We start from the raw sequence: 22,185 nt of genomic DNA on the forward strand, positions 1-22,185 counted from the left end.
CTAACGCCGGAAATCGGTCCCCTCATTCGAGATACAATCCGGGGAACTTCGTCTTGTCTTTTTCTGTTTCAGGAGCAGCATTGATATTGACAGGATGTTTCGCCAAAGCGTCCGGCGATTTGCCACAGCTGCCCTGCGCAGCGCTGCTGAGAGCCCATACAATGTCCGGGTTTCCCAGGCGCAAGGTTTCGTCAACGGACTGACCGAAGGTAAGCGGCACTTTCGGAACGAGACCAGCTAGGTATTTTCCACTACGTTCTACTAACAATTCACCCTAAAGCAATTGGCAACACGCCCCTTATCCGCCTTAAGCGTCTCTCTGAAGAAACCGGTTCCAACATCCTCGCCAAAGCTGAGTTTCAGAACCCCGGCGGCAGCGTCAAGGACAGAGCCGCATTATACGTTGTCAAAGATGCCGAGGAACGGGGCCTTCTAAAGCCCGGCGGCACCGTCGTTGAAGGAACAGCGGGCAACACGGGTATTGGACTCGCCCACGTCTGCCGGTCCAAGGGGTATAAGCTTGTCATCTACATGCCGAACACGCAGTCTCAGGGCAAGATTGATCTTCTGCGATTGCTGGGTGCGGAAGTGTACCCAGTCCCCGCAGTGGCGTTTGACAACCCTGAGAACTACAACCACAAGGCGCGGCGGCATGCGGAGTCGCTAGACAATGCGGTGTGGACAAATCAGTTCGATAACACGGCTAACCGCCGAGCTCATATTGAGACGACGGGCCCGGAGATTTGGGCGCAGACGGGCGGAAAGCTGGATGCATTTACGTGCTCGACTGGGACAGGTGGTACGCTCGCGGGAATCACATATTACCTGAAGCAGGCTAGCGGCGGCCGTGTCAAATCTTTCCTTGCGGATCCCCCTGGTAGTGTTCTTCACAGCTACATTCAGAGCGGTGGGAAATTGGTGGAGCGGTCTGGTAGCAGTATCACTGAGGGGATTGGCCAGGGTCGTATTACGGATAATCTGCAGCCTGATGTCGGCACTTTGGATGGATCGCTCAATATTAGCGACGAGAAAACCATTGAGATGATCTACCGCTGCTTGGATGAGGAAGGCCTCTACCTAGGCGCCAGCTCTGCCCTCAATGTTGTTGCTGCTAAGGAAGTTGCCGAGAAGCTGGGCAAGGGCAGCACCGTCGTGACCATCCTTGCTGATGGTGCGTACCGGTATGCGGACAGGCTCTTCTCCAAGTCATGGCTTGAGAGCAAGGGTCTGCGGAACGCTATCCCTAAGCATCTAGAGAAGTACATTGTTCTTCCTTGATCAGTGCAATTTCTCACTGTAAATAATATGCTGTCTTATTATAGATCTCTGCGCAATGCTAAAGGTCATTTACCAATAAATTCCACGCAGACAACAGCTGTCTTACTCCCTGTACCGGACGGTCAGATTCTTCGCCCTCCCATAACCGCTATACCCAACGCCCCTCAAATTCCACTGCGAGTGTTCAGCCTGCATATTACCTTGCGCATCAATTGCCCGACTTATCACCTCTTTACCCTCCCCAGTTTCAACCTCAACTTCCACCCTCCACAGAACCCAGCACCACTTTCTCACCCTGCCATCAGCACCAGCTGATTCCGACTTTCCAATCTCAGCGTCAATCCAAGTCCTACCCCCGTCTCCCGACACCTGCACCTTCACCACCGGTCCGCCCGACCCCTGAGGAACCGCATACCCCTTCACCTCCAGTTTGCCTACATCCGACAGGTAAACTGTCTCATTATCCTCAGGTACGGCCACTACTGAATTGATGGATATCTCAGATATCGCTGGTGTCTGGTCCCAAAATGGTTCTGCCGCGTCACGGTTCACAGCTTCCTCCGGTAGAACCTTGTAGTCGCGTCGCTGATAGAAATTTGTCGATTCCTGATCTTGAACTGTGATCCTGTCTAACCATTTCACCCACCTGGCACCTGCAATCCCAGGTAGGACAACACGGACGGGAAAGCCGTGTCTAGGTTCAAGGGGAGCATCGTTCATCTGGCTGACGATCAGCCATCAAGTCATAGAGTGTGTAGAACGGAATACCAGTGGAAGCATGGGTGCAACCAACCTCCAACGCGAGTATCACATCAGCCTCCTCATCCAACCCTCGCTCCAACTCCACACTCCCCCCAAACCACTCATCCTCTTCACACTGCACCTGAAAAGACGAGAAGGCAACATGCAGTCCAGGCCGTCCCTTGCACTGATCAACCCCCGCTCGATGTAACACGTCTCTCAGTCTCGGACCCCTCCATTTACAATTCATAATCGCCGCATCGCCCCAATCAATGCCGTCAACTTCTTTCAGCATGGTTCGCATCGTATGCCGCCGATTACCGGCGCACTCAAGCGCGCATAGGACCTCATGTTGAGGGAACTCGGTGGCGAGTTGGTGGACGCTCAGACGGAGGGGAGTTTTAACGAGGCCGTCTACTTCTATTGTATGCGTATCGGCGGAAAGGTGGGGTATAGGGCCGTGGTTTCGGTCGTAGGATGTTGAGCTGGGGGTTATGAAGCTTGAAACGAGCTCCCTGACAGGTGGTTCCCGGTTCAATGGGTTTTCCTTGGTGTATTCTATGTGCTATTAACGTTAAGGTCTGTATGAAGAGCGAGCAGGCGATAGACTTACTGTTGCAACCATATTGTCGTTTATTGTGCTGTTCAGAGGTTGTTCAAGAGATTTGCCCCGGTAGTATCGATAGCCACGGCTCGCTTGACGTCATGCTACAAATCGGCTCTTATCTAGAAGCGACGGTTCTACCAGCATGGTGGATTCGTATTTTCGAGACGTATAGATTTCAGATATTTATATGTCGTCTCGTATTATGGAGCCTATCCTTGGGTTTCTCTAGTTATGTGCTGAGCCCTACAGGTGAATGGCGCCCTTGGAGAATGGACGGCATTTAGAGACCTGATCAAACAACAGCAACTGTTATTATACAGGCTCATATCCCTCGCACGTACCTTCTATGGAGAATACAGTACACGACCCTTTAGCAAGGAACGATCAATACGGCTTTATCATATCTGTCTTGTAGGATCTGTATTCGGTAGGCGAGATAATTTCTTAGCAGCGCTGTCTGGCCGGCTGAATTTTCACATTCTGTCGGAATACAGTGCTAGAACGGTTGTTAGGCGCCCACTCAGTAGATCGGTGATGATTCTTGATTACACGTAAGTTACCAATATAAATCTGGTCTATAACATTCGTACTATACAAAAGAGCAGCGAGTCGCAACCCACAACGCAGAGCCAAACGCCATACACAATGCAGCCCATCTACCCGAACGCCATTGCCGCCGAAGAAACAGTCCCAAACTCAACTCAGCTCACAGCAGCTCAATCAGACTCCGGCATTCTCATATAGGCATCAATTGCCGCGCTGAACGCGGCAAAGCCTGCACAGCCGAGAGCTGCAGCCTGCGGGCCTGCTTTGGCACCCAAGATCCCACCGGTGATACAACCCGCCGACACACTGTTTGTGAGGTCGTTCTTCGCGCGAAGTCCCTCGATGCAGCACTCTGTCCCTGAGTAGAGCGCGCCGACGATACCAAAATTCTTAGCAGATGACCAGGAGCGCGACCCCATATCCTTGAAGCCGTGCTTGAGTTGTTGGCGCCAAGGGAGGTTGGCGATGGTTTGGCTCTGGGGGGTAAGCGAGGAGTCGTAGGACATCTGAGGATTATTAGCTCTGATTGAATACAGTGCAAGATGGTGGAACGGAAAATTAGTTACGTACACCCGCCATGAACATGCCGAAAAGACCACCAAGACCGAATCCCATTACGCCGGAGATGACAGTCTTGAGGGGACAAGATTCCATAGCGTTTTGCATCTGCGCGACACTTAGCAAGGCAGCCCAACCAAATACATTTTCAATGGAATGCGAGACGAACCATCTTTACCATAGCCTGCTCTTGTTCCGACATCCCCTGCGTACCGCCGGCTCCCATGCCTCCGAAGCCGGTCATGTTTGCGGCGGAAGAGCCGCTCGTCCCAGGGAAGTTCATGATGGTAAGGTTCTCTGAAAGAGAGACAAAGGAGTAGAAAAGATCGTCTGCGGTTAGTGCCCTTGACAATCCCTATAAAGCGAAAGAAATTGAGGACTGAGGCGAAAGAGCGAAAAGAGTGCTGATATGATATGGATGGCGATAGCTCAACCCCGGAATTGATGCGGAGAGAATTTATTTTCCGGTTGGTGGCGAAGACCTTGAGCGCAAGTGTCACGTGACGCTATGAATATACCTGCATAACTATACACGCACTGTTAGCCCTAAAACTGCCACCGGCTATCGATGTCGAAGCTGGAGTGAGAAGTAAGCTGGAAGTAGACGATGCATTGATAATCAGAGCTAGAGTTTACATATCATTGATTTCTAATCAGCTCATTTCCTGCCCAGAATATACAATTCAGCAAAGTATGCGTCGGCACGAATGAGCACTGCAGGTTATAGGCGACAAGTCAGCTTGTGGTTCGACTAGATTGCCAACAGCGGCCTTTCATCAGTAGCTACTGGAAGTTCTCATGTATTGACGCGCTCTTAAGGACATCCCACGTGCTCAAGTACTTCTTCAACGCTTACCCCGACTCAGCACCCGCATGCGATTGCAGCCCGACTACAGGGTTTCTCTTACAGGTATATAGAGGACCATTTGGAATTAATGTTCATTGCACGTCATAATTTATAATCCGGAACGAATCCCGAAGTTTAGCTGACCTAGACTCTGTTACCAAAGTAACTGTAACCCCGATCCATCATGCCCTTTGCAACAGCAGTCCTCTCATCCAGATCCTCCTTCGGCAGCCCGAACAGGTCATTTACAAGCTGGTGGTCCTTCGAGTAGTTGCCATCCCCATTAAGAAACGCCCTTCCGTACATCGTCAAGCTTATGCCGGAGTAGTCGCCCTTCTTCAGCATCTCCATACCTCTTTCCCACCTCGCCTTTGCGGGCTCGTAAGAAATCGTCCAGTCTTCTGCCTTGTCTCCCGAAACCCGCAGCCAGCTGTCGAACATCTCGCGCTGGCTCACGAGGAAGCTATCCACAAACACCGGTTTGTTGGCCCAATTGGTCAGCGCGGGGGAACTATCGTTCTCATCTTCAGGCAATTCCTTGAGGCTAAGGAGTCCGGCCACAGCACGCCCGCACTGCTCCCAAGTGCTGACATTAATCTTTGTCTTACCATCATCGAAGAAAGTGACCCTCTTCTTCGCAAAGTCGAACCCGAACCACCCCTCGCCCGTGGTAAGGCTGTGCTCGTACCAGAACCCGCAAGCGAGTGCGATCCACGCGGCGCCAGCCGCTTCCACCTCAGCACATGCCTTCAAGTAGCTGCCACCAATAACGATTTCTTTCATAAACTTTTCGTTCGTGACGTCGCCCCCGTACGTGTTCGGCATTATATAGGGGACTCCAGCGGCGCCAGCGGCGCGGATGATCTTTGACTCTGTGTCTGGCGCCGCATTAACTGCAAGAGTGATGATCAGGAACTGTTGGCCCTTGAGGGCGGCAGTGATGGCTTCTTCTTCTTCATCATCATAGTCGACACGCACGACCTTGACGCCGTCAGGGAGCGGGGTGTTGCTGTCTTTGCGGCTCAGTGCGGTGACGGTGTGTTTGCCGGTCTTCAGAAGCTCGTTGGTGATACGCTTTCCGACGGAACCACCGGCCTGGGCGTAAATTAGTGAAGAGGCTCTAATGGAAGAAACGTGGTTGTCATACGCCGACGACAGCGACGCGCTCAATGCGATTAGTAAAACCGGAGGGTTGGTCTTTAGCGTATTTCTGCGCCATAATGGGATCTAAAGCCGATGCACTGTAGGGTCAGTTGCATGGAACTGTGTGGGTTTACATTGTCGGGGAGCACAGGCATTTATAGTATTCTATTCGGCGCTTTTACGCTCTTTTGACCCTGTTTACGCCAAAGGATGCTGGGTAACTCCGGGGGTGCCGGTATCTCCTGTGCATCAACACTAAGAGCCTCAGGGACGGCGGAATTCAATGAAATCCGCCGGCGCCTAGACGGGCTGGAACGGCCGGCTGGAGTTGCTGTCATCCCAAACTGCGGAGTTGCAGGTAAAAGGAGATAATACGGAGTTTAGTTAAGTCCTCTAGCTGCTATATCTCATCCGAACCAATAAGACCACAACGGTCATATAGTCAAGCCACAGAGTCAGACCTTGAGAGTGGTCCGATCGGAGTCGGAGCTCTCCAGGTCCTAATTCAAGATATATTCATGATACAAAAATGTTCTCTAGATCTGTAATTAAATGTAAGCCTACCATCACATCTCTCAATAGGCTCTCACTATTGGTTTACCTAATATCGCCCATATATATTTTAGCCTCCCGCTTTGACCTGACGCCCTAGCATGGGGGAAAAAAATAAAAATAAAAATAAAAATACAAAAAAAAAGGGAAAAAAAGGGGAAAAAACCATATTCTTGTATGCAAACGCAGTTTCTTGGTCGACATAACACAGAAAGCCAAATTCATGGTCTCATCTCTAAAGCGTGCCGCGAGTGGATGACGCCTATAATCGCCGCAGAGTCCAGCCCGCTTACCCTCAGAAATGTGCACATCCAACATTGTCATATCGTATTGGAATTGGAAAACTACCAGACTAGGCTCAATGCTTTTAAAGTCTGGTCAAGAAAGCTACTTGTGTGGATATAGTAGATTATATTAGACACCAGTGGAGACTAGCTGGTTCAAATGATGCTGTTTGCGGCTCTGAGGGTAGGGAATCTGGCTACCGTTACGAAGTATGGGAGATGAAATTATATGATCTAGCATTTACATGAATCTTAGTTTGGCATTGGTTTGTGGGAAAACCCTAATCAATTTCACCTCCACGCCTTCAATTGCAATGCAACTGAACCTAACTTGATCGTAGTGCCTCTTTCCTAGCATGGGTACTCCTAGCTGTACAGTACCGTCGAGAGATATCTGGGTGTATAAGATACCTGATACAGATACCTGCCAGAGCGATACGACCCATACTAACTCCCAATTGCTCACCAGCAGCCCTTGTTGCTCCTATGATCTTCACCATCCTATTCAATCTCGCTGCTTATAAAAGGCCTTCCAAAGGCCAATACCAGCACGTCTTCCTTTCTGTATATATGAATAAATATTTATTTATATTTGCTCGTACATACAACGGCTTAGCTTCAACCGCCTCTCTATAAATTACCTGTTATGTTGTTCAGCCTGGACATTAGACATCAAAGCAAAGGATTTAGTGATAAAATATTAAAGAATGCTTCACTCAGTATTTGAGATACAGCATGGACGAGAAGCACATAGAAAGGTTAAATGATATTTATATTATTGTGTCACCAGATGTTGACTGTGGTTGAGCCGTCCATTATGACTGGAGAGTCATGAACTTAACGAGTGTCTGAACCGCGTATGCGTTCATAAGTACAGACCAGGCATACACTCAACCTAGGTACGCGGGACCCCGAATAGTGTTTTACCTGGCCTGAGTTGGTACTGAGAAAAGCTAAGTGAGGGCATTGATTTGCGATGGAAGCAGCGCCGGTGTGCCTGTTGCACTGTAGGGCTGATCGCATACCTCATCCTTCATGATTAGGTTTTATTCAGATACAAGAGCTTTAGGTTGCTAGATCCTTCATGTAGCTGTACAGCAGACCTAGCTATGCCAATAGTCTAGGTACCCTATTTGACTATTTCACCTCTTCGACCACTCTAAATCTCCAACCCTCCCCTTCTTCCTCTCCCGTTCCCGATCCCTCTCTAATCCCCTTCCCTTCACTCGTTTTGTCCCAGGCCTAGAGCTATCGGCAAGCTCCTTCTCCTTCTCGCGCGGATCAATAACCATCAACGTGTCGACGTCCTGGTGCTCGCGTTTCCAGTTCAGGTCTTTACCAAGCGTATCCTTGCCGAAACGGAGTTGATGGTTAAGCCAACCACTATCATTGACGTCGTCGTCTGCGCCGTTGTTGGCGCCGCCTTCTACGTCGTTGTCCCACGATTTGCATGACTGGCAGTTGGCAATGAAGTGGAGGTCACATAATTGGGATTCTTCATCTTCATCCGGCGTCTCTTTCCGTTCTTCCGCTGCGTCGGTTTTGGCTACCGATAAACGTTTGGCCGCAGCTGCGGTGGGTTGGGAATCAGAGCTCTCTAGCTTGGCTCTGAATGCATTGAACATCTTCAGAGCCTCGGCTTCAGCGCTGTTGCTGCTGAAGCCTGTAATGCCGTTTGGCGCGGAGGTTGAGGCGCTGACGCTCCCTGGAGGCGGCCGTTTTCGTCCTCGAATTGCAGTCTGCGGGATCATAGCCTCAAGGGCGGACTTTGGTTTTGTTTCTGCGGCTGGGGCATGGGCGGTTCGGCGCATGGAGGCTTTGAGATTCTCAATCTCGGCATTTGTGCGTGATAAGAATGATTGTTTAGGTGGCGGAGAAGGTGAGCGTTCCGGCGATTCAGGGTTGGGTAATGGAAGTTGCTTCGTAGGCTCTGGTGTTTTTGGTCGGTTTTTGGGCGGAGCCGATGGTTGGGGTTGTCGCTTTGGCGATGGCGATCGAGGTCGTTTACGTGTTTGCGAGGCCTCTCCTTTCGTCGATGACTCCTTTTCTGGGAGCTTTGTGTCCGTGACAAGCATAGGATTGAACTTTGGCTTCGCCGGGCGAATAGGCATATCCTCGTCTTCCTCATCGTCGCCTCCGAAACTCAACAAGGCCTTCCCGGGCTTGGCCTTCTTCTTCTTCTTCGCGGCCGGCTTCTCCTCAGTCTTCGGCCCTGTAGCAACAACCTGCCTCTTCTTAACCTTATCAACGAACGGTCCCAGATCACCCACTTCGCAAGATGTAATCTTCACCGGGTATACAGGTCGCTCGGTCCCCTCGATGCGCTCGGCCTCCGCGATCTTCAACATGTTGTACAGCGAATCCCCCTCAAGGCGCCCGAAGAGCGTGCATTGCCCGTTCAACTCGCGCTCGGTATTGGCAAGGGTGATGAAAAATTGACTCCCATACGAGCCATCCTCGCTCTTTGCCATTCCAACTAGCCCGCGCCGGTTAAACCGTAATCGACTGTGGATCTCATCTCGGAGAACAACCTTCTCATTCGGATCGCGCGCGTCAGGATCGTACTCGAATTCGGGGTATTCGTAGATCGATGTCCCGCCGGAGCCGGTGCCCGTCGGATCGCCTCCTTGGATAATAAAATCTGGGACAACGCGGTGGAAGATTGTGCCGGCGTAGTAATTGTCCATGCAGTGTTGGAGGAAGTTGCGACATGTTAGCGGAGTTTGCTTCGCGAACAGCGCGATGTGGAGGGGCCCGAAGGTGGTATGGAGAGTTGCGGAAGCCGTCGGCGCTGGTTCCGTAGCATAGTGAGCGGACATATTGTTAAAGATGAGATGAGATGCAAAGGGTCAGAGATTTGCGTCCACGAGGGGAGCTCAGCGATGTAGCTATGTAGCTGGAAGCAAAGCTCAAACACCCTTCTCAATCGCGCAGGATTGGCTGCGGCCAATATGCCTAAATTAAGAGCTCGATGTATCAAAAGATAGATCTAAGTATAATTCGAGCCTTTGAGTGACCGGAATTGGAGGTAGGCGAGAGGGACTGGCGAGGGCGAAAAGTGGTGATTTGAAGCTTCTCGGCCAAGTTTCGGGGTCACGTCAACGTCAGCCGAAGCCGAGCCTTTTATAGATCCAGCCAGCAACCACAAACATCAGAACAGCAGACCAACGCATTCAACTTAGGCTGGTAATCTTCATTTTGTTGGCTACTTTGCAAGCTGGCGAGACAGCCTGGCGATCAAATAAAATAAAATGACAGCCCACGTTGCATTCGGGCATGATTGAAACGCCAATCCTGACACTGAAGAGAGCACCTAAGCTACTACAGAGTATAGTCAACTGATAAGGTCTGACTGACCCCATTCATGCATGGCATTTTTACTGAGCCTTCAAAGACCCTTGAATTTGCTTACTGGTAGGGAAAGATTCGGATACAAGTCCGGCATCTGGCACAATAAGTGGGAATGACGCCAAAAAAAACTTGCGAAGTCCAATCTCATTACTTACTCTCAGCTGTGGAAGATATCTTGAGTCTCAGCTTTCTCAGTGAAGGGCTGGAGAAACTGTGGTGCCTAGAAAGCAAGTCGTGATGTGGCAGTGCAATAGCCCTATACCGCACAGCCACCAGGCCTGGAATTCAGCTACCTTCCCGATTGAGCTAGTGAGAATCAGCCCTGTGGAATAAAAAAGCTATATTTCTCTTAGATGCTGAACAGATCTTGGAGAAATCATGTATTGAGCATCTATCGGGCAACTAACATGTCTTCCCAAGAATACTACAGCGACAGCAAATACCCCGGCCATGGCCAGGGCTATGGCAATCAGGGTCCCATGCCTCCAACTGGGTATCCCGCATACCCTCCAGCTTCAACTTCATGGCCAGCACCTGCAAACGACACAGCATATTTGTCACAAACTAGCAACGGATATCAATACCCGCAGGAATACTACGGCGGCTATCAGCAACCCCCGCCTCCGTACTATCAACACCCTGAATCGCCAGCGCCAGCGCCAGCGCAGGCTCCATACTCATACCCATACCCACCGCAGCAGCAGTCTCAGCCGACATATCCGCAACATACTGACCAAGACGTTCACGCCCGTCAAGACTACAATGACCGTGGGGTCCTAGGGGCCCTAACTGGAGGCGCGGCAGGCGCATACGCAGGGCATCAAGTTAACCATGGGGTGCTTGGAACAATTGGAGGTGCTATAGCAGGCTCTTTAGCGGAAGACGCAATAAAGAAACACAGTTCACACGGGAAGGTTGACAAGAAGAAGGAAAAGCGGCCGTGGAGGTTTCACCGGCGCCGTTCTTCGAGCTCATCGTCTTCATCTTCCTCTGATACAGACTCTGAGAAGGAAGAAGGAAAACTCCCAGTTTCAGCTCCAGCCCGGGTACCAACCCAGGCTTCGTCTGATCACCGCGGGAATTTCTCCAAATCATCCAGGGATATATCCCTCCAGGGAGACTACGAATTGGCGGCTTTGTGCTGCGCTGTCTCGGGCCAATTTAAGGCCTCTCGACTGCCATTGAACAGTGTCTTGATGAATGAATTTGGGCATTTCAGGTGGAAGACTGCGGGCAATTTTGGGGCGTCAGCGAGAAATGCTCGTTTGACTGAGGGTGGGCGTGTGCTGGAGGCTGAGTTGGCAGACGGTAAAGGTGGGTGGAAGAGGGATTGGGTAAGGCTTGATGAGAGGATTTCGAATCGGGACGGGGTCTTGGTGTTTTTGGACTAGGGTTTTCTCTCTCGTGGTTTACATTTGATATTTTGAGATTTCCTTTTTAATGGTTCATTCATATGGTCACGGGGTTTTATGGTTGTGAATCCATCCTTGTAATTATCGTAAGATATTGCGTGATCTAAACTACAGCTTGTAGCATTACAAGACAAAACACTCGTTAAGACGCTCGATTATTGTACGGTCGTTGACACATCGTGAACGCTTCACATACAGAAAAGCCAACCTAATCTTTATTCTCATCCACCACATTACCCCTGTCAATGCCAGCAAGCCTTCCCTTCTTGGAAAGCCTGAACGGTCCCAGAAGGAGGAAAAGCGCCTCCAAACCCAAGATCACAGCTAAAGTAACCATAGCACCAATGACACCAGCCACCCCCTTGGAGATTCCACCGCCATTGCTACCTGCAAATGAGTTCGTAGAAGCGTTGCCTGAGTCCGAGGTGTCGCTGGATGAAGCACACTGTCCATCTGTGTTTCCGCAGACATCGCACCATTGCTGCGTAGTCATAACGGCAATCTTCTCGGTCTGCTCAACAAATGTGGACCACGGGATTGTGGAGCTGGATTGACCATAAAGCGGATACGTCGTTGGCGTGGATGAAGAGCCAGTCATGGTACCGTTATGGAAGGCAAAGCGAACGCTAATCTCGTCGGTAGAAGGGAATGAGTCGGAGGTGGAGTTAGTGACGAGCTCCCAGACCATAGAGGATGCATAATCTGGAATTCCTGTGAAGGCGGCGTCCACGGCAGGGAGGTTCGCAAGGCCGAAATATGAGAGGAAAGTACCGTAGGAGCCGAACTCAAGGTGGAGCTTCACCTCCCCCTGTGAGGTAACAGTCTCGTTAAGACCCATGAGCATTTCAGCGGCAAGAGTTGAGCCTGCGATTGCGCGGACGGTCTCAGAGGAGTTGTAAGCGAGGTTGTACTGCTCGATATTGGCAAGGAGGAAGGCCTGGTGGAGCTGGGACTCTGTAGGCGTGTTGGAAGTGTTATGTATCGAACCAACATTGAGGTAGTCGTAGATAGAGTACGCATTTCTGAAGCTCATATCGGCATCCGAGAAAGATGTGTTGATGAGCGGAGAAAGAGACTGGTAGAAGTCTTTGGTCTCCTCGAAGAGTGTCTTGTACAGCTCAGACTCGTAGTAGCTGTCGCTGCTAACCTTGGCTCTGTTACAGTCCGTCGTTCCTTGCAGCCAAGTGCTATCTTCGCTGCTGGCTCCCGAGTCAATGAGCGAGAGTGGTATAAGCTGGTAGCCGTTCAGAGGCGATTCAACAGTTGTTCCGTTGGCCAGTTCCTGGCTGGACACGGAGCCTACGGGCGGATAGACACCCTGAAGGAAGCCAGTTGCAGAGTTCTGCAGCACAGCGTCGGCGGGTGCCGACGCTGTAAGCTGGCTGAGGTTGACAACATCCTCGCTGATGCCGTCAATGTACTTTGAAGAGGTTGAGTTGATATAGCGGTCGTGGTAGGCGGATCCGGTTAGGTAGACCTGGTTATAGCCTAGGTCAGTGAGCTGAGTGTTCTTGAGGATCTTCGCAGTGCGGTCTCCATGACGCGCGAATATGTATGCTCCAAGGACCTTCTCGGCGGAGACCTGAAGAGGAATGGCCGACAAGGCGATGAGTTGAAGGGATCGTCGCATGATGGCAAGGGACTAATTGAGCTGAAGGCAGGAAGAAAGCCGTCAGTGTGAAGGATGGGAACGGATGGCAGGGTCTTTAAGTAGCTACGCAGGAAACAGTCCCGCCCGTTGCCTTATCATCAGCTAACTAGCTTTACATAGGCGGGGTCCGCCATCATTCTCCTCGGATTTCTTATCTTTATCAAGCAATGGGTGTCCGCGGAACGCCATTGAAGGTTCCAATTGCTATTCGCGGTTGTGGGGGTTGGGCTCTGGTGCGGGGATCCAAACTTGCAAGCCTTGTTGGTGAGAAAACATTGGAGAAGCATTAGCTAATAGGCTGCAGGGCAGATACAGAACGAAACTGTCATTGGATTGCGAAGCCGGCCTCGAATCCGCACGATGCAGCTAGAGACTCCATCATCGAAGCCAAGACCTTGATTTCTACCGTGGGGAATCCAGTCTCTAGTGTGTCGGCCATGTCCGTCTGGAAACGGCTCCAGGCTCCGTCCCCCGAGACCGGTAATACGAAAACTGGAATGTTTAGTGTTATCATCTGGTAGAAATCTCTTGTTAGAGCAAGCTTGACTTCGGCAGCTACTCGCCGAATATGTAGCCAAGAATAAGGCGTACTTGCAACAAGATCTGATAATCAAGGGAGACCCAATCTTATCTAGCCGATGTCGGGGCCCAGGCTCCCGCTGTCGAGTCTTGATTGGCATGCCCTAGCCGTATGTGGGTACGCAAGATATTACAGAGGACGGGTTCGTGAACTCGTAAATGCATTAGACAGCGCTATTATGCCTGACTCACACCGTTATCCCCCATCAGCTCACATCCATTTCGGATCACTCCAACCAGGCCGCCGGTCTGAACGGTCTCCGATCCGCCTGCGGACAGACGCCATTCAATCTCTGCTAAGCCTTCCAGCCAAGTGATCCGCGTCTGCGCCGGAACCTCGAGTCGATACAGCTGCTCCCCAAGTGCAGAAAGGATATCTGCTAGGGCAAGGCCTTTATTGATTTTCAATGTGTTCAAAGTGTTGAGACATGATGTCACGTCGCTGGTCGCGAGCAGTGTGGTCACAATCTGTTGGATATCGGCTGGATGTGGCGCGGCAATACAGTCGTATATCGTCTCATTTGTAATCGTTTCCGGCTCGGGGACGGCTTGATCTTGGGGCGCGTTCTTGATTGGAAGCGGTTTGCCTAGTATGGTCAGTACAAGAGCTTTATGAGAGTTTCATGATGGAATAGAGACGCGTACTGCTTGCATGGCAGGCTTGAAGCACATTCAAAGCACGACGCATGTCACCACGACTCAAGGTGACCAAGCTATCGACAGCTTCAGGTTGAATGCGCACGTCTTCCTTCTCGATTACCTGATCAATCAGGACCCGGATATCCTGTTCCTTGAGCGGACTGAAGCGGAAGCGAGTACATCGGGAAAGGAGGGCAGGAGAAAGCTTGTGGGTATAGTTGGCGATAATGCAGAACCGAGTGTTGGCGGTGTATTTTTCCATAATCCGGCGAAGCGCCATCTGCGCGGTGGATGTCATGGCATCCGCCTCATCCAGGATAATCAGCTTGAACGACGCGAGCGACGATTTACCAGTAGCGGACGGTGCCATTGAGAATATTTGTTTTGTGCCTGCGAGACTTGATTAGCCTGCAATCCCACTTCCTAGAGCCGCTAGACCTACTCGCGAAAGTCTTAATCTGCTCCCGAACAACATCAATTCCTCTATCATCACTAGCGTTGAGTTCGAGCACCATCTGTCGCATGTTCTTGCTGCCGTATATCCGTCGGGCAAGGGCCAGGATTGTGGACGTTTTGCCCGTACCGGGAGGGCCGTAGAGGAGAAGGTGTGGTAATTGCTGAGATAAAGTTAGCTATTGGGTTGGCAATACCGGATTAGACACGCACATTCGCCTCAACAAATCGATTAATCGTAGCTAATATATCTTTGTGGCCGGAGACATCATCGAGGGTGTTCGGGCGGTACTTTTCCACCCTGCACATGGTCAGCCAGCTGAGCCAAAACGAGTATACCGATTGCAGCCTTACCAAGGCAGATTATCTTGAGCTTCCACTGGTAAATCTGCCGCAGCTCTCTTATGTTTTGCGCCAGTGTTATCGGAGCTGAACTGGACGGCGTTCTTGGTTGCCGGGCCATCCACGTCCATATTGTCCTCGTAGTCGGACATGGTGCTATAAGTAATCAAGAATTGCTCTTTGCAATTCAAATCTAAGCCCAAAATGCAAGGTATTGAGCTAAATAATGGTGCAAGAGCGTCCTATGGATTTCGACGCGTCAGGATGCCGCAGCGCGTAAAGAGGTTCGGCGTCGGAAAATCTGCGGAGCTGGGTGCCAAGCCCTGAGGCCTCTCTGTTGTTGCTGCGGCGGTGATGACATGCGGCCTCCTGTTAGGTAGATTAGAACTGCTCCGCCATCAACACCCGCCAACTCAGCTTTTCCTCTACTCTAGTCTGGGGATTGCATTGCTTTTAATCCTCATAATGCCTGTATGTGATTACCTGGACATTCCGCATCGAAGTAATGCTTCAAGCCGACCTCTAACCCGCAATTAGGCCTACCACTCCATCTTCCTCGAAGATCGGGATGTCCCCGTAATAGGTACGATCGCAGGATCTATCATTGCTGTCCTTGAAAGCCGAACGCACAATCTCTATCGGCTAGGGAGAATGCACTTGACTAACCTCGTCGCGCCCTATCTGCAGGCAACTTTCCAGTTCTACCCCTCCGCACCCGCACTCGCGGCCCCGCATACACCCTCCCCATGCTACCCCCGGGCGTCGCCGACATCGACGTACAGCCAGATAATGAGTCCTACGACTGCGTAGACGAAATTCTGTCTCTGTTCCGGGCGAATGTCTTGTTCCGAAACTTCGAGATTAATGGCCCCGCCGACCGCATGCTCATCTACGGCACACTGTTCATCACTGAATGCCTGGGGAAGGTTAAGCCTACGATGTCGGCTCGTGAGGCGGAGAAGGTATAGAGCTTTACTCTACAGCGGCGAAGCTGCGGATTTGTTGTGGTATTGACCGGTTTCCCAGGCTCTAACCAATGTTGCGCTTGATAACTTCGCTATCCCTGGTGATGCGTCCTTTCCATTGAACCAGGCTTTTGAACCTCCGCGAGATCGCCAGGATGCTGAGACACTTCGATCGTGCGTTCGATATTATGCCTCTTATGCGGCTGTAGTGTGCTAATAGTTCGTTTAGATACCTTACCCAAGTGCGACAGGAGATTGCGAGCCGACTGCTTGCGAGACTATACCCCGGTGGTGTTGGTCCTTCGAAGGTTTGTCAGATTCGCAAACATTTCGGCACAATCATTGCTAACAGCTGAGACAGTTCTGGCTTAGCTTCACGAAGAGAAAGTTTATGGGAAAGAGCTTTTAAGGTAGACTGTTTTTCATTGTGTCGTACCTAGCGTGACTTTGTGGTTACACATCCGGATATAACTGTTCAAAAGAGCACATACCCCCGATTTCGCTTTCAGACCGCAGGGTATTATTACGCATGATTGTCCTACAGGCTTTCCAGGCAGGGCGACATTAATCTTGCGGGACCAAGCTAAGCACCAACGTAGTGGAGACGAGAATATGTCGCCTTAGATAAGTAAATGGGTTGCTTTTATTTATTTCTTTGTGCTATCATGACTTCATCTCGACATCAGCACTTGTGCTTCCAGGCGTAGCAGTTGACTGAGCAGTCGATTCAGTTGCAAGCTTTCTCCTTTTCCGGCTCGGATTTCCAGCAGCCTGGATGAACCCTGTTGACGGGATAACACGAATGCCATGAAAGACGTAACCCTCCGCTCCTCCACGTCCAGACATCATGGGATGCGTACGACCCGGAAGGACCTGCCACTGACGCACCCTAACTGTTTCCAGTGTAGGTGCCAATAAAAGTGTAGGGTTCAAATTAAATTCAGCAGCTAGTTCTGGGAACTCGCCATTGGCAGACTGGCCTTGCTTTTCTTCTAACTCCCGCTTCCGATTGATATAAGCCGTTTTCCGTGCCGTAGAGTAAAGATCCGCAATCTCCGTTAGCGGTTCAATGGTTGGCGAGTATACGACGACTGGTGCGGAGCCAGCTAGAAGTGGGACTGTGTGTTTGAGGACACTATCAAGATCCATGAGTGTAGCGACGACAAGGCCATCGTAGCCACCTGCGCGAACTTCATTGACGACGCTCTGCACGCGGGCCCAGCGGTTTCGTTTTCGGTGGTATGCGCCGCGCTTGTTGGTTTTGAGAGTTGCGAGCTCCGCGTCGGGAATTATGGCGGGCTCCTCAGCGTAAATGGGATCAGCTTCTGGGTCGAGGAGTTGGAGCCAGGAAACGGATTTCAAGTGTCTGTATAGGGGATGGGATTCTTCGGGAGCGTTGTGGTCGTAGCCAAAGTATTTTAGGAGCGATGCGTTTGGTTGTTTGTTCGCGTGGAGGATGGTGATGGTGTTCTCGGTAGCGGACATCTGAGCCGGGCGATCTTTTCGTTGTAATGACATTGACGCGGGTTCTTCTGTGCTACCGTCCGCAGCGGACACATTCTCAACATTTTCTCGATCTTCGTCGGGGTATAGCAGTCCCATTCGTTCCGCCATAGCTGCGACGAGAAGCCCTCCAGTATCATCTACAACGAGGTAGCGACCATTTGGTCTTGATAGTGTGGCTTGTAATGAGGCATCGCCACCATGATGCACGTTCCCCCAGCTCCCTATCAGGCCAATCAGTTCGTCGCGCAATTCCATACTCTTCGAGGCGGAGTCCCTGTTTTCCAGCATATAGTTCGTGAGACCGCTGACGTCCATCGGGAATACCGTGAATCGCTTCATATACTTCTTCTGCTTGCGCAATGTGTATTTGGCCAACGAGAATGCCGTCTTCTGGTCTATGGTCGAATGCGATTCCAGTATCTTCGCGATTATATCCCTACCCGCATCTGTAGACTCCTTCTTCAGCGCTTCGATCTCCTCTAGTGTCAATTTTTGGGTCGACGCATCGTCGACTGTGTTTTGATTTGTGCGGACAGGCAGTCCCTCCTCGTTCACTTCGAGGTCATCGTCACCTTCTCCGTCCGTAATCAACGACTCCGCATGCAGCTCTGCGGCAGGAACAATGCGCAAGCGAGTGTTCCCTGGCGCCTCAAGGATCTCGTAGGTCACATATAATGGGCGGCCGATAATCTGATTTGCAGGGAAAGAGCCGAATTTTCCACAATTTATTAATCTGGTTTCTGCAGTCAGCGCACCGCGACGAAGAGAGTAAATTGACTGGGCACATGCGTATTAGGGACGACTTTTTGAACTTTCGTCGTCTCCGAGGGCAGTCGCAAGATGACGAACTGATTGGGACGTATTGACGTGTGCATAATTAAGTTCGATATGATCTTAATTCAGGTCAATCTTGCTCCAGTCAAGTATAGAGCTTCCGTCAACCGTCGCAGATTTCTTGACTTTTTTTCTTTGCGATGGCGCACGGACCATTGAATCTTGATAAGATGGCTGACATAATTTGCGGAACTTCAATATTCCGCCCGTTTTATCAGCTTAGCGTGAAGAGAGTCCCTAGTTACGACGCAATACCGTTGTATTGAAAATCATTAACTGCCAGGCAGCGAAATTATGTAAATATTCAATACCGGCTGGTAAGCAGGATACCTGATCGAAGAGCGGTCTCTAGTCCCCAGTCTCCACAGCCAATAGAGCCGGTGGCTGGAATCTGGGTGCCTATCCGACTGATCTGATGCATTGACGTATATATATGCTTGGATCTACGGGGTATTGAAATTGGACACCTCCGGTTTTCTTGCTTAACACTGTCAAGGGGTAGCGGCATGGCTCATATAAACCTGCGCCCCATGCTTTTATGAGCAGCTAACTTCCGCACAACTCAACTTACTACTGCCTCGTCCAGGAGTAGTGCTTCTCCAGCTCCGCCTTGCTTGTACCTACAGTGCTCGCTGTCTAAGCCACCAATTACGTATTGCCCAAGTCTCTCGCAACAGCGCCAGTCCGCCCATTCGCGTGCCCTGCGGAAATAGTGTTTCTGATCTCTTTGCCCCAGCCCAGTCGCAATATTCTTTTTAATTTGTCTTATTGGTCGTGAACGTGCCCAGCGCTTCAGCCTTTGCCCGAGTGGCCCGAGAACCATCGTCGCCTTCATGGTCTTGAGAAAACGAGCTCCTCCGCACCTTCACAACCTCAGTCAAGGGAATGCCCGCTTCGAACTTCGCTCTTCATTCTCAAAAACCTCCCCGACGTCCTTTTCTCTATCATCAACCTCACCTAAACGCCTGACCCGTCCTAGCAGAGCCCAGAGCTCTCCGCATCCTCGTCGCATTCCGTCGCAGGACTCTATATTCTCGCCTGATCTGAATACGTCGCCAGCTTTCGACCTGATGTCTCTAGAGCAGGCGCAGCGGTCCCCGATTCGGACTTCGTCTACCGACACTCCGAATCCTTGGGCGGATGAGCTCGTCGATAAGTCAACCCAGAGCTCTCAGGACAATGCGGATCCAACAGAGCGGGCGGACATGAACAGTGGTCTACGCGATGGAGAGTCGGTTGATAGCAGGAAGGGGGTGCCTTCGATCGTTCTTGCGGGCACCCAAAGAAGAATGGCAGCAAATGAACTCCCGCCGCGCCAAGAGGGCGCTGGCACCTCTGACTGGGAGTATTTGGCCTCTTCTTCTATCCCACTACAGTCGAACAACCCGTTTTTGAAACCATCGCAGTACGATAACAATGCATGGGCGGATGAAAACTCCCGCGCGTCATCTCTTAGGGATGACGCAAGCGTTGGGTTAGGTCAAGGTAGATCCCCGTTGTTAGTGCGGTTATGTGGTCGCTACCTTGAAGCTAATGCTGTCAGACGAGGGCTATATACCGATGACCGCTCGCCTATCGCTCTTTGACCAGCAGCTGGAGTCCGAATCTCCTTGGGCCAGCGAGGCTAGTCGAAGCCAAGGCGCAGGGATGAGTAGCCAGGAGACCGGTGTCGCAACACTTGGTTCCCCAGAAGCTCACGAGATCTTCGATGGTCTGCAACAGCCACAGCCTCAGCTACATCCAGAGCAAAATCCTTCACAACCTAGGATAAGCACACCAGGGACTATATCAACCGCCACTACTGGGTCATCCCATGTCCTTATCGAGTTGGATGACTCTCCCGCGCAGGAAAACGGAAATGACACCAGGCAAGTGACGCAGTCTAATGCAGATGAAGCAACAATTCAAGGATACGGTCCTCCTGCCGCACTCCAAAATGTCCAGCCTGATGGTGGCGCGTCGCAGCAAGGCATTAGCCCACCCACAAGATTGTCGCTGCCGTCTCAATCCCAGGATACACAAAGATCCGCGACTCCAGACGGAACCGCCCAACAGACGAAGCGATCAGAGACGTATTCCATCAGACATATTAGTTGGAAAGATAGTACGGGAACGTTGCGTGACTCCCCTGTGCTGATTCAGAATCAGAACGGGCCATGCCCGCTTTTAGCCCTGGTGAACGCCCTGATACTCCGTGCTGCAGGCCAGGACTTCCAGCCTCCCATTGTAAGGGCTCTACGAAGCAGGGAGCAAATCTCGTTGGGCTTGTTGATTGAGGCACTGTTTGATGAACTGACGACACGTCTGGGACCCGACGACGAATTTCCCGACATTGAAGCTCTCAGTCGTTTCCTGACTATGTTGCATACTGGAATGAACGTCAACCCGCGATTGACTCTGGTGCGATTCAAAAAGATGGCCCTGGCGAAAATCAATGCTAACTAGCCCAGGAACCGAACTCTGTAACCGGCACATTTCTTGAGACCGAAGATATCAAGCTCTATAGTACTTTTGGGGTATCCCTGGTACACGGGTGGCTCGCCTCCCCATCGACGGAAGCTTGTGCGGCATTGGGGCGGATGGGCCAGTATCATGAAGATATTCAAATGCTCCCATTCCGTAAACAGGAGCTTGAAGACCGTGTGATGCAGGGCACAGCACTAAGTACTGAAGAAGAAAGAATCATGGCTGATATACACGCAATCCAGCATTTCACGGACTTCGAAAACGCCACACAATTGAGCGCTTTTGGTCTAGAACAATTATCTAGAACGCTGCAACCTGGTTCCTTCTCTATCTTATTTCGCAACGATCACTTCTCTACCCTTTACAAGCATCCGCAACTGCAGAGACTCTTTACACTCGTCACCGATGCTGGTTACTCTAACCATGCAGAAGTTGTGTGGGAGAGTCTTGTTGATGTGAACGGATCCAATGCGGGCTTTTACGCCGGCGATTTTAGACTTGTCAGCCACAGTACACCTCAAGAATCCGACCCATCGGGGCCCCGGACTTCGAGTCACGACACTTCGCAGCATTCCAGCACACTTTCAGCCCAAGAGCAGGCAGACGCGGACTATGCGTATGCTCTCTCTCTCCAGTACCAGGAAGAGGAACAACAGCGACCGGGACCTGCGCGCGGCCGCTCCCAGAGCGCAGCCAACCTTGGAACTAGCGCAAACACTCCTGCTGTAAATCGTCAACAGCGTCAATCATATGGTCACCACTCCCAATCCCACTTTCAGAGTAGTGGACCGGTACACGAAGATCAGGATGACATTCCGCCTCCGTCTTATGAGCAGGCGGCCAAGAGTCCGATATATACGCCCCCGCAACAGAGCCCTAATATCACAGATGCGCCCCCACGGAGCCCATACCAAAGGAATCCGTATGCTCGACATCCTGAGCGGGGCGCTAGGGAGCGGAACAAAGACTGTATAGTCATGTGAAAGCCATATCAAGCTGCTTTACGTAGATCGGGAAACACATAACCGAACATGGTATGCCAGTAACCTCTGTCGCGCTTATTTATGGTGTTGACGACGGAATGAACATGCATGATCCTAAATATACGGGTCATATAGATGCCTGAACTTGGCGCTTTTAATGTATCTTAGTTACTTACGATGAATACGAGCAATGACTTATTTTACTATATTTGCGCCTTGTCCCACCTGTATAAACCGTCGAGAATCAGATCACGTTACCTAACCTTCTTGGTCAGAAAGCCGGGGCCGACAACTTCGCTTTTCCTATTCCACCACGGCCCAGATCAAACAGCAAGGAATCTGCCGCCGAAACACATCCTCTCTTGGCAGGGAGACCGGACGAAGTGAGTGCAGGGTGCTTGAAGAATTAATTTCGGGAAATTTCAGGTGGCTTGTCGAACGTTCCAAG

The 22,185-nt window shown here is 51.0% G+C and overlaps 11 protein-coding genes across 11 annotated transcripts, besides 1 other annotated feature; 4 read left to right on the forward strand and 7 right to left on the reverse strand.

The window, feature by feature from the left end:
* Positions 1-22,185: part of a sequence feature (contig 1.139 1..347029(1)) that runs on past both edges of the window.
* ANIA_08057 (cysteine synthase cysB) lies at positions 85-1,278 on the forward strand (the record flags this gene model as incomplete). Its single annotated transcript, XM_676234.2, has 2 exons — positions 85-209; positions 281-1,278. Exons 1-2 carry the CDS (start codon positions 95-97, stop codon positions 1,276-1,278), a joined length of 1,113 nt encoding a protein of 370 aa, XP_681326.1. The 5' UTR covers positions 85-94.
* On the reverse strand, positions 1,298-2,644 carry ANIA_08058 (putative sulfite oxidase; the record flags this gene model as incomplete). The annotated part of the gene is made up of 3 exons (XM_676235.2): positions 1,298-1,998; positions 2,072-2,584; positions 2,633-2,644. The coding sequence occupies 3 exons, from the start codon at positions 2,642-2,644 to the stop codon at positions 1,381-1,383; spliced, it is 1,143 nt and encodes a 380-aa protein (XP_681327.1). The 3' UTR covers positions 1,298-1,380.
* On the reverse strand, positions 3,173-4,013 carry ANIA_08059 (translocation channel protein TIM22; the record flags this gene model as incomplete). Its single annotated transcript, XM_676236.2, has 3 exons — positions 3,173-3,678; positions 3,743-3,838; positions 3,900-4,013. The coding sequence occupies 3 exons, from the start codon at positions 4,011-4,013 to the stop codon at positions 3,343-3,345; spliced, it is 546 nt and encodes a 181-aa protein (XP_681328.1). The 3' UTR covers positions 3,173-3,342.
* Positions 4,722-5,796, reverse strand: ANIA_08060 (uncharacterized protein; the record flags this gene model as incomplete). The annotated part of the gene is made up of 2 exons (XM_676237.1): positions 4,722-5,672; positions 5,725-5,796. 2 exons carry the CDS (start codon positions 5,794-5,796, stop codon positions 4,722-4,724), a joined length of 1,023 nt encoding a protein of 340 aa, XP_681329.1.
* On the reverse strand, positions 7,699-9,375 carry cwc27 (the record flags this gene model as incomplete). Its single annotated transcript, XM_676238.1, has 1 exon — positions 7,699-9,375. One exon carries the CDS (start codon positions 9,373-9,375, stop codon positions 7,699-7,701), a length of 1,677 nt encoding a protein of 558 aa, XP_681330.1.
* ANIA_08062 (putative glutamine-serine-proline rich protein) lies at positions 10,306-11,474 on the forward strand. The gene has a single exon (XM_676239.2). The coding sequence runs from the start codon at positions 10,315-10,317 to the stop codon at positions 11,296-11,298; it is 984 nt and encodes a 327-aa protein (XP_681331.1). The 5' UTR covers positions 10,306-10,314; the 3' UTR covers positions 11,299-11,474.
* Positions 11,528-12,949, reverse strand: ANIA_08063 (uncharacterized protein; the record flags this gene model as incomplete). The annotated part of the gene is made up of 1 exon (XM_676240.1): positions 11,528-12,949. The coding sequence occupies one exon, from the start codon at positions 12,947-12,949 to the stop codon at positions 11,528-11,530; it is 1,422 nt and encodes a 473-aa protein (XP_681332.1).
* ANIA_08064 (replication factor C subunit 3) lies at positions 13,727-15,180 on the reverse strand (the record flags this gene model as incomplete). Its single annotated transcript, XM_676241.2, has 5 exons — positions 14,996-15,180; positions 14,855-14,942; positions 14,631-14,805; positions 14,195-14,578; positions 13,727-14,136 (listed from the first exon to the last, which is right to left on the reverse strand). Exons 1-5 carry the CDS (start codon positions 15,133-15,135, stop codon positions 13,727-13,729), a joined length of 1,197 nt encoding a protein of 398 aa, XP_681333.1. The 5' UTR covers positions 15,136-15,180.
* On the forward strand, positions 15,449-16,579 carry ANIA_08065 (actin-related protein 2/3 complex subunit 3; the record flags this gene model as incomplete). Its single annotated transcript, XM_050611198.1, has 6 exons — positions 15,449-15,454; positions 15,521-15,566; positions 15,671-15,945; positions 16,010-16,122; positions 16,178-16,256; positions 16,310-16,579. The coding sequence occupies 6 exons, from the start codon at positions 15,449-15,451 to the stop codon at positions 16,355-16,357; spliced, it is 567 nt and encodes a 188-aa protein (XP_050467248.1). The 3' UTR covers positions 16,358-16,579.
* On the reverse strand, positions 16,612-18,329 carry trm6 (tRNA 1-methyladenosine methyltransferase subunit GCD10; the record flags this gene model as incomplete). Its single annotated transcript, XM_676243.1, has 2 exons — positions 16,612-18,144; positions 18,210-18,329. The coding sequence occupies 2 exons, from the start codon at positions 18,327-18,329 to the stop codon at positions 16,612-16,614; spliced, it is 1,653 nt and encodes a 550-aa protein (XP_681335.1).
* On the forward strand, positions 19,122-21,935 carry ANIA_08067 (uncharacterized protein; the record flags this gene model as incomplete). The annotated part of the gene is made up of 3 exons (XM_676244.2): positions 19,122-19,773; positions 19,832-20,688; positions 20,739-21,935. 3 exons carry the CDS (start codon positions 19,122-19,124, stop codon positions 21,735-21,737), a joined length of 2,508 nt encoding a protein of 835 aa, XP_681336.1. The 3' UTR covers positions 21,738-21,935.

This window comes from Aspergillus nidulans, chromosome II, assembly GCF_000011425.1.
Source record: "Aspergillus nidulans FGSC A4 chromosome II".
Classification (NCBI taxonomy): domain Eukaryota; kingdom Fungi; phylum Ascomycota; class Eurotiomycetes; order Eurotiales; family Aspergillaceae; genus Aspergillus; species Aspergillus nidulans.

Excerpts from the sequence above, each read along its gene's own strand:
- ANIA_08062 (XM_676239.2), top strand. The coding sequence starts at position 10,315 with ATGTCTTCCCAAGAATACTACAGCGACAGCAAATACCCCGGCCATGGC.